The 10,614-nt window shown below is 49.8% G+C and overlaps 1 protein-coding gene across 4 annotated transcripts in view; it reads left to right on the top strand.

Moving 5' to 3' along the window:
- UNK (unk zinc finger) overlaps positions 1-8,631 on the top strand; it is a 46,647-nt gene extending 38,016 nt beyond the window's left edge. For all 4 annotated transcript variants that reach the window (XM_007536726.3, XM_060202768.1, XM_060202769.1 and 1 more), the window contains exons 14-16: positions 5,415-5,596; positions 6,142-6,399; positions 7,183-8,631. In XM_007536726.3, the coding sequence (XP_007536788.1) occupies positions 5,415-5,596; positions 6,142-6,399; positions 7,183-7,338 (596 nt within the window). In that variant the 3' untranslated portion in view covers positions 7,339-8,631. The remainder of the gene's footprint in view (positions 1-5,414; positions 5,597-6,141; positions 6,400-7,182) is intronic.
- Positions 8,632-10,614: the final 1,983 nt, after the last annotated feature.

A 10,614-nucleotide genomic window follows, 5' to 3' on the forward strand; every position in this document is an offset into this window, starting at 1 on the left:
CAGGCCCAGGAAGAAGTCTCTAAATAGGCCGGCATTCACCCAGTCTCGGTGACCTTCCTGCAGACAGGCACCAGAAAGACCAACACTAGCCCTGTAGTCTGTTTGCAGAACACTTAGAATGGTATGGACTGGAATTCTGGAAGGCATATGTAGGCACAGGCATCAGAGGCCCAGTCTGGAGACCTTCTCTTCCACAGCATGTAAGCTACTTGTCTTCTTGCTTGGGTCATCTTTGATAGATCGAACAGTTTGGGAGGGATGCTCGTGGAACATTGAGGGAGGAAGGGGACACTCCCTAGCCAACCAGATCAGCTGAATCATCCCTGGTGATCAGTGAGGTGACAGGTGTCACAGCCAGATCACCCTCACATCCAAGATAACTCATCCTCTTAGAGCACAGAACTTGCATGCCAGAGCTGCACAACAGGTCTCTCTCACTCTTTCCTTTCATTCTCTTTCTCTCACGATAAATACATTAAAGAAAGAATGGCTGGAAAATAGCTCACCTGGTAGGGCAGCTGCCTTTTGTGCAGCCTGGATTTGAGCCCTAGTACTACAGGGGGAGTGCCATGGCACAGGGGAGATTGTGCTTGAGTGAGACTCTGAAGCCACAGAGAGAGTGGTACAGGACACAAAGTAAAACTTGGACTGGGTTTGCTGTATTGTATCAAAGCAGAGGACTCTGGGAAAGGAGGGGAGGGGCATGCGGTTGGAGGGCAGAAGGGACTTGAGGTCCTGGTGCTTTAATTAATTTATTTACTGCTGGATAGAAGCAGGGAGAGACAGAGAGGGAGAGAGACAGACACCTGCAGTTCTGCTTCATCACTTGTGAAGCTGTCCCCCTGCAGGTGGGGACCAGGGGCTTAACCTGGGTCCTTGCGCACTGTGATGTGAGCACTTAACCAGCTGCGCCACCGCCTGGCCCTGAGTGAGGGTGTTTTGCAAACACGTACCATGGTGAGATGAGAAATTTTACCCACATGTCAACAGTTGTGCTGTAAATGATTAATCCCCCATTTAAATTCGAGAGAGAAACTGAAGCACTGCCCCGCCCTCCATGGCGTTCCCTCGGCGTTATTCTTGGTGCCTACATGTGGTCACAGTAGGGCCTAACTCCTGTGGGTTCTACCTACTGAACCACATTCAGGCCTCACTAGCAGCTACTTTTACTTCCCTCCTCTGACAACTATGTTAGTTTTTGTTTTTACCAGAGCACTTCTCAGCTCTGGCCTCCTTTAGCAACTGTGCAGTATCCGAAACACCTTCCCTTGAGAATGCTGGCTTACTCGCCACTCGGATCCGGGTTTGGAATCTCTTCCCTAATCTCACTCTGGACAGCACATTATTTATTTATCTTTAGGATCTTCCCAGTTTTTTTTTTTTTTTTCTTTCCTATTTTTATTTGACAGGACAGAAAGAAATTGAAAAAAGAGGGGAGATAGAGAGAGGGGTAGGAGGGGGCTGGGCGGTAGCGCAGGCAGTTAAGCGCACATAGCGCGAAGTGCGAGGATCAGTGTAAGGATCCCAGTTCGAGCCCCCAGGTCCCCACCTGCAGGGGGGTTGCTTCACAAGCAGTGAAGCAGGTCTGCAAATGTCTTTCTCTTCCCCCTCTGTCTTCAACTCCTTTCTCCATTTCTCTCTGTCCTATCCAACAACAGCAGCAATGGCAATAATAACAAGGGCAACAGAATGGGAAAAATGGCCTCCAGGAGTAACGGATTCATAGTGCAGGCACCAAGCCCCAGCAATAACCCTGGAGGCAGAAACAAAACAAACAAGCAAAACTAATTTAAAGAGGGGGGGGGCGTTAGAAAGATAGACACCTTGGTGGTCCGGGAGGTGGTACTTTTTTGGAGGAGGGGGTAGGGATTGTTTTATTGTCAACATAGCACTTAAGCAAATGAAGTCGTATCAAGTACAGGGTGACTTGGGTTTTGTCTGCATCTGTCACTTGGTGCATGAAGATGCCATCTTCAGGATGCTCCGTGTCATCCATTTCATACGTGTGTGAAGATGCTATGCCGAGCGTGGTCCCGTGCTTGTTAAGGCCAGTGAAGCGATGCTGGTGGGTTAGCACAGGTGTTTTTTAAAATGATTCCAGATACTTACAAACCCGTCAGAACCACCTGTGGCGAATATGTTGCGAATGTTGCTAAAGGAAACCGGAAAGAAATCTGCTGAGTGTTGTTTTCTTTTAGCCTATGACACTTGAAGGCTTACTACTTCTTCTGCACCTCAGGGCTTGGGTCCAAGTACTCAACTGCTGCTTGGCCTTCAGTAGCACTTAACACATATCCCTGCAGTGATAAAGCACTGGACTCTCAACCATGAGGTCCTGAGTTCAATCCCAGACAGCACATGTACCAGAGTGATGGCTGGTTTTTTCTCTCTCTCCTCCTTTCTCATGAATAAACAAGTAAATGATCTTTAAAAAAATTATTTTTTTTCAGAAATAAAAAAGAAAGAATGAAAGATAAACAGGTGCAGACCTGTTTCACCTCTCATGAATGGTTCCCTCTGCAGGTAGGGAGTAGGGGGCTCGAACCCAGGTCCTTGCACATGGTGATATGTGTGCTTAACTGGATATACCACTGCCTGACACATTTTTTTTTTAAGTAATGCTCACATTAGCATCACCACCAGCAGTATTTATTTTATTACTGTATTTATTTATTGGATAGAGACAGAGAACTGCTTCACCACTTGTAAAGCTTTCCCCCTGCAGGTGGGCACTGGGGGATCAAACCTGGGTCTTTGTGCATTGTGATGTGCACTCAACAAGGTGTGCCACCACTCGGCCCCCAGACTTTATTTTAATGAGAGACCAGAACACTGCTCAACACTGGCTTATGGTGGTGCTGGGGATTGAATTGGGAGCTTGGAGGTTCAGGCATGAAAATATTTTGCAGAACCACTATGCTGTTTCCCCAGCTCTGCATCTTTCCAGTTTTTTTAATTTACTTTTTTATTATTTATTTTCCCTTTTGTTGCCCTTGTTGTTTTATTGTAGTTATTTTATTTATTTATTTATTTATTTATTATTCATGAGAAAGATAGGAGAGAGAAAGAACCAGCCATCACTCTGGTACATGTGCTGCCGGGGATTGAACTCAGGACCTCATGCTTGAGAGTCTAGTGCCTTAGCCACTGCGCCACCTCCCGGACCACGATTGTAGTTATTATTATTGCTGTTGTTGATGTCGTTGTTGGATAAGACAGAAGGAAATGGAGAGAGGAGGGGGAGAGAAAGACAGACACCTGCAGACCTGCTTCACCACCTGTGAAGTGACTCCCCTGCAGGTGGGGAGCCAGCAGCGGCTTGAACTGGGATCCTCACACCAGTCCTTGCGCTTCACACCACATGCACTTAACTAGCTACGCTACCGCACAAACCCCCCATCTTTCCAGTTTTAACAGCGGCTCTTCTGTGTTGACACTGTCAGCTTGAGATTGTTAGTATAGATTTGCCTGACTTGCCCCTCCCCTAGAGGCATCTTGACCATGACCTTACTTACTGACCAGATGTTTACTCCTAATTTTAGCCACCATGAACATGAAAATCAGTGGGAGCTCAACAGTCTTTTGCAGGCAGATAGTTTTGGTCTGGGCGAGGCCAAGGCACGCAGACAGCAAATCATACTTAGGGTCTGTCTGCTTTGTGGAGTCGCAGCTGGTGCCATGGGTTAGAGTAGCACCTGTCTGCCCTGACTGTGGCCAGGAGGATCCTATGAGGAAGTGGCTCCTCTCTAAGATACCACCTGAGTGTGGAGAAGTGCTTGGAAATGAAGTATTTTTAAAAAGAACATGTGGTTCCGGAACATCTTGGTCCGATTAGTGGGGAAGGTAGCAAGGAAGAATTCATTAAACCGTTTGTGTGGGGTGAATGAGGCCAGAAGGGGATAAGGGAAGAAAGGCAAGCAGCCTCGGCGCTGCAGAGCAGGCTGCGGGCATTAACTCTAGCACCTGTTGAGTAAGAGCTGGTGAGCAGGGAGCACAGGCCTTTGGAGTCAGAGGACCTGACTGTACCAGCTTCACCACTTACTCTGCGTGTGATTCTTGGCAATACATTTTATATCAGTTTCCTCATGTTAAAATAAGGGGTGTGGGGGGCCTAGAGGTGTGCAGTGGATGAAATGTTGGACCGGGAGCAATAGCACAGCCGGTTAAGTGCATGTGGCATGAAGCGCAAGGATCTGCATAAGGATCCTGGTTTGAGCTGGCTCCCCACCTGCAGGGGAGTTGCTTCACAGGCGGTGAAGCAGGTCTACAGGTGTCTATCTTTCTCTCCCCCTCTCAGTCTTCCCTTCCTCTCTCCATTTCTCTGTGTCCTAACAACGACGACAACAATAATAACTACAACAATAAAAAACAACAAGGGCAACAAAAGGGAAAATAAATAAATAAATATTAAAAATTTTTAAAAATGTTGGACCTTCAGATATGAGTGAGTTCCTGGATTTGATACCTGGCATCACATGTGCCAGGGTGACACTCTGGCTTCTCCTCTTTCTCCCTCCCCCTTTCTTCCCTTTTTTTTTTTTTAATATTTATTCGTTGTTGTTATTGATGTCATCATTGTTGGACAGGACAGAGAGAAATGGAGAGAGGAGGGGAAGACAGAGGGGGAGAGAAAGATAGAGACACCTGCAGACCTGCTTCACCGCCTGTGAAGCGACTCTCCTGCAGTTGGGGAGCCAGGGGGCTCAAACCAGGATCCTTACACTGGTCCTTGCGCTTTGTACCATGTGCACTTAACCCGCTGCACTACTTTCCAATTACCTTCCCCTTTCTTCTTTGGTGTGTGTGTGTGTGTGTGTTTAGCTATTTCTGCTGCAACTCGGATGTCATCTGAGGCTCTGACCTGGGTCTTTTCTCAATCTTCGGGATTTCATCTCAGGTTGCAAGAAGACTCCTCTGCCTATAGCTAAAAAAAAAATCAAGTCATGATCACCTTCGTCTCCTTACAGCACTAAACCCTCAGGTCACCCGCCGTATAAAGCAGTGATGGGAATACCATTTTATCTTATTTAAAATATATATTTTTTATTATTTTAATGAGCGATACAGAGGAATCGAATCAGAGGGACCAGAGCACTGCTCAGTTCTGGCTAATGGGAGTGCTGGGGGATTGAACCTGGAGTCTCATGGTCTCAGGCAGGAAGTCTTTTGCATAACTAGTATGGCTGTCTCCCCAGCACAGAACATCATTTTATAGGTGAGGATGGTGAGACTCAGAAGTGATGGTTGATAAGTAGCAGGTGGTGCAACGGTAGCCTGGCTCAGCCTTGGCACCTAGTGCCAAGCTCCCTAGCCTGTCATTGCTAGTGCCTCACACAGCCAGTCCCTGGGAACCCCAGACAGGACCAGGCTCGAGGCCCTCCAGGGCTCTGATGTTCTTCCCCTTCCTGAGGCAGGTCTGAACGGGATGAACAGCAGCATCTGGGAACATTTTGCGTCCGGAAGCTTCTCCCCGGGCACTTCCCCTGCCTTCCTGTCAGGACCAGGGACCGCTGAGCTGGCGCGGCTACGGCAAGAGCTAGACGAAGCCAACGGAACCATCAAGCAATGGGAGGAGTCGTGGAAGCAGGCTAAGCAGGTCTGGCCCCTGAGCCCATCTTACTCAGGGTGGGCGTGAGGGTTGTGGGAGGCTAGGGGTCCTCGGGAATACAACAGGAACTCAGCTTTGTGCTCTCCCCTCATGGAAAGATTGGTTTTGCCAGTCAGGCCCCTGGGATGGCTGATGATGCCCCATACCTGGAACTCCCTCTGTGAGCTTCTCGTGTTGTATGATCCCACAGCAGTGACTCTCCTGGGTTCTTGGTCTGGGGTTTGAGGTTCTTAGACAGGACTTCTGTCCCCCCACGACCTGACTGTCCCTGGAGGTGCTGATTGGCAAGCTGAGCTCTCCTAGAGACCCTTCCCTACCCATGGGAGCACGTCTTGCATGTCCTGAAACCTCTCTTCTCTGCAGGCAGCATCAGCCTCCTCCCTGCCCCTCTCCCCAGACAGCTGACCCAGCTCCCCGCAGGCCCTGAAGCCACAGTGGCCCACACAGGCTCCCGGAGATGTGCTCTGTCTCAGGGGGCAGGGGGGCAGGGGCAGGGGGCCATCGTGACGAGTTGCTGCCTGTTGGGCCCACAGGCTTGTGATGCCTGGAAGAAAGAGGCGGAGGAGGCCGGTGAGCGAGCCAGCGCAGCCGGCGCTGAGTGTGAGCTGGCCCGGGAGCAGCGGGATGCACTGGAGGTGCAGGTGAAGAAGCTCCAGGAGGAGCTGGAGCGGCTGCACTCGGGGCCTGACCCACAGGCCCTGCCTGCCTCCTCTGACCTGGAAGCCCTGTCGCTTTCCACCCTGTACTCCCTCCAGAAGCAGCTGCGGGCCCACCTGGAACAAGTGGATAAGGTCAGCCCAGGAGCTAAAGAGAGCAGGGGTGTATGTCCAGGAACAGGGTTATGCCTCTGCCAGTGCTTAGACTCCTGGGTCCACACTGCCCCAGGGATGACCAGCCTCCTCCTGAGAGCTTCTGCCTAGCAGCTGGGCCGGCACAGAGTGCTGGAGGGGAGTGAGGAAGAGAATGGCGCACCTGGCTGAGCGCACGTGTTACAATGTACATGGACCCAGGTTCGAGCCCCTGGCCCTCACCTGCAGGGGGAGAACTTCGTGAGTGGTGAAGCAGGGCTTTAGGTGTCTCTCTTTCTCTCTCCCTCTCTGTCACCCCTTCCCTCTTAATTCTGTCTTTCCCCAATAAATAGATTTTAAAAATAATAATAATAAAAAGAATGGCGTACCCTCGGTAGCAAGGGGAGATGGACAGAACTTAGCATTTCTGAGGGCAGTGTCTGTGCCAAGCTGCATTATCATGCCTGCCTCCCAGGATGCCTCCTGGCTCCTCTGTGAACTCTGCACATACCTGCAGACATTCCACAATGGTTAAGGTCCCAGGGCTATTCTTTCTCCATTCCCAGGTATTCTGTTAGTCCCCAGGGCAGTGTGGCAGTGGACAGACATTCTTTCTTCTCTGGGCATTGGCAGCCAGGTCCCAGATGGGGTCTGGACAGGCCTTGCATGTGGCCATGTTAAGCCTGGGCATGTCACTATTATCCAAGGAGGCTAGACTGAGAGTTGAGGGAACGCCTTGTTTGACTTGGGGGCCAGGCCATAACCACAGTGTTGTTTCCCCTGCAGGCTGTGTTCCACATGCAGTCGGTGAAATGCCTTAAGTGTCAGGAGCAGAACCGAGCGGTGCTGCCGTGCCAACATGCTGTCCTGTGTGAGCTCTGTGCTGAGGGCAGCGAGTGTCCCATCTGCCAGTCAGGCCGGGCCCACACCCTCCAGTCGTGACCCTACAGGCCTGGCCCTGGCCTGGCTCTTTCTTCTCACCTAGGACTTTTAAAAGTATATATATATATATATGTATGTATGTATGTATGTATGTATGTATATGTATATGATTATGTACATGTATACATTTCTGTACGTGTGCAGGTATGTGTGGGCGGCCATTGTGTGAACAGTGTCTGTGTGTATATCTGTATATAGATATAGACACACACTTTAAAACAGACTTACCAAGCACTTTTTAAAAGAAAAGAAAGAAAAAAAACTATTTTGCAGTCCCCCCCTGCCCACTCCTAGTCTTTCCCACTGCAAAGGGGAAAGTCCTTCCTGTTCCCACCAGCCTTTTGGCAGGGAATTGGTTTCTGTCTTTTTAATGTAGGAACTAACTATTTTTAACTTCTTCCTGGGACCTGAGCAGGGAAAGATATGGAGCTCAAAGGGGCTGAGAGGAGGGAACAGCTTTTAGGGCAGGTCCTATTCACTCCACCTCTTAAGCCAGGATAAGAACCAGGAATGTGGGGGCCTTGGGCAAGGCCGGCTCCTAGCCACAAGGTCTGAGGGGATGTGCTGGGCTTTAAAGCTAGCCTAGCTCCTAGGTTTACCAAATAGTATATTTAGTGCAGGGCTGGCAGGCCAAAGCAGCAGAACCAGCCCTAACCCCAGGCCCTTAACGCTTCTTGTGGGGCAAGGTCTGGCGGTTCTGCCCTTCAGGTTCCTGAGGCATGGGGTCCACCTCAGTCTCTGTCCCTGGACTCCCAGAGTAGTCTCCTCTGGCCCAAGGCTCCTACCTGGCTGGCACGGCCCTCACGCTGTCCGCCCCTCCCTCTGGCAGCTAGCAGAGCAATTAGTGGGGAGGAGCAGTGGACATTGAGGACCAAGGTGGGCTCAGGCCCTGCCCTCCTTGCTGGAAGGGGCTCCGTATGCATTCCTTGGTGCTCTCTGAGTGCAGCTGACGTCCTGCCCCTATTGGGAGCAGACGCCCTGTGCATGTGTGTGCGTGCCTGTCCGATGTATATTGTGTCTTAGCTTCCATTTTAAAATTGTTCTGTACAGAGATGCAGTGGGGGCAGGAGTGGGGGCAGAGTAGGCGAAGGGAAGCCATCCTGCCCCAGCACTGGGGGTCCAGGATGGGAGCAAGAGGGCTGCAAAGGGTATGGCCCCGGCCCAGGCCTCCCTTGGGCCCTTGGGCTCAGCACGAAAGGGCTCTTAATGAATTAAGTGAAAACTTTTTTAAAAAAAAAAATTCAAAAATCAACAAAGCTCCAAAACCTATTGGAAATAAAATATGAACTTGCAGTGGTAGCTTATTTACATATGGGGGTAGGGGAGAGTGGGGCTCCAGATGAGGGTCCCTGGACTGGCGATAAGGTGGGCCAACATGGCTGTCCCATCCCGGATGCTGAGAATGGACACAGCTCGAGTTTCACCGCCGACCCAGGCCCACTGCGATTGATGAGATGGGAACCTCTAGCCCTGGACAGAGACCTCCCAGGGCCCATGACTCTCCAGGGCTGTCATTTCTACAGCCAGTCTGTTTTCCAAAAGAACATAGGCTCCTTTCTTACTTCTCAGATAAACAGTACCTTCTCAGGATGGTTTGCTTAAAGATAGACCCTGGAGAAGTGTCCTGCCTCCCCCCTCTGAGGAATGAGGGCCCCAGCCCCTCAGTCACCTCTTGCCTCTTGTTCTAACTGGCCTGTTGGTGTAAGAACATCCACGGTGGGGTGCGGGGGTGGTGTGTGGGGGTGGGGGGCTGCTTGCCTGACAGGTCTTGGGTTCAGAGCTGAAAGGGACGTTGGAGATGGTCTTTTCTGACTTCCTCCACATCATACTTGCGTAGAGTCTTAGGAAAGTGACTTAGGGCAGAGGGTAGATAGCATAATGGTTATGCAGATAGATTCTCATGCCTGAGGCTCCAAAGTCCCAGGTTCAATCCCCTGCAACACCACAAGCCAGAGCTGAACAGTGCTCTGGTAAAAAAAAAAAAAAAAAAAAGCAACTTAATGGGAGTCAGGCGGTAGCACAGCGGGTTAAGCACAGGTGGCGCAAAGCGCAAGGACCAGCATAAGGATCCCGGTTCAAGCCCCTGGCTCCCCACCTGCAGGGGATTCACGTCACAAGCTTGAAGCAGGTCTGCAGGTGTCTGTCTTTCTCTCCCCCTCTCTGTGTTCCCCGCCTCTCTCCATTTCTGTCCTATCCAACAATGAAAATAGACAACAATAATGACAACAATAAAAAAACAAGGTCATCAAAAGGGAATAAATAAATATTTAAAAAGAAGGAAAGAAAAGTGACTTAACTAGGATCACACAGCTGGAATGACAGTGGAGCCTAAGGCTGTGACTCTGGACACACCAGCCAACTTCCTGGGCAGGGTTAGAACTCCCTTCCCTGCACCCCTAGGGGAGTCGCTGGTTATGGTGTGTCGTGCCCCTCTGGACAGCAAATATAGAGGTTGATTCTTAAACAAAAAACCAGTGATGAGCTTGGGAATTGACTCTGGTAGTGTCCACTTCATATGCATGAGCCTCTGGGTTCAATCCCTGGGACCACATTGATAAATCAGAGTAATGCCCCCATGCATGGTCAGTCTCTCTAATAAATGTAAAAAAAATAATGCATATATATACATATACACACACACACACATATATATATATATGCATATATATGAGAGAGAGCACACCACATACATTGGGACTGGGCAAGTTACCAAGTGCAAGGACCCAGGTTTGAGGCCCTGGTTCCCCACCTGCACTGAATCAGTGCTGCAGATGTCTTTCTCCCTCACTTTATCTCCTCTTCCCTCATTTAATTTCTCTGTCTTATAAAATATATATATATATAAATTTTTTTCATCTTCAAGAACTCCATGAATAATGGAGTGGTACTTTGGTCTTTCTTATTTTCTTCCTCCTATGAAGACAGATATGGGGGAAAGAGGAGGAGGAGGAACACCTGCAGCACTGCTCTACTGCTCATCTGGGACTGGGGACTTGAACATAAGTCCTTTTGCATGGGCACTTTGCTTTCTCTTAAGAAAAAAAAGGTTGGGATGTGACTTGGGTAGTAGTGCACATGGATCAGACCCTCTGTTCAGTCTCTGGCATTTGCCCCATCCCCTCCTGGCTCTCACACAGCACCTTAAGCTCTGAAGGCAAGGCAGGGGGCTTCCAATAGACCAGTCTATGCCTACTACAGACCAGCTGAGTGTGTGCTCTATCATTATTCATAGGGCACTGCTCAGTTTTGATAAAGTACACACACTATCCAGGTGAG

This window comes from Erinaceus europaeus, chromosome 12, assembly GCF_950295315.1.
Source record: "Erinaceus europaeus chromosome 12, mEriEur2.1, whole genome shotgun sequence".
Lineage (NCBI taxonomy): Eukaryota > Metazoa > Chordata > Mammalia > Eulipotyphla > Erinaceidae > Erinaceus > Erinaceus europaeus.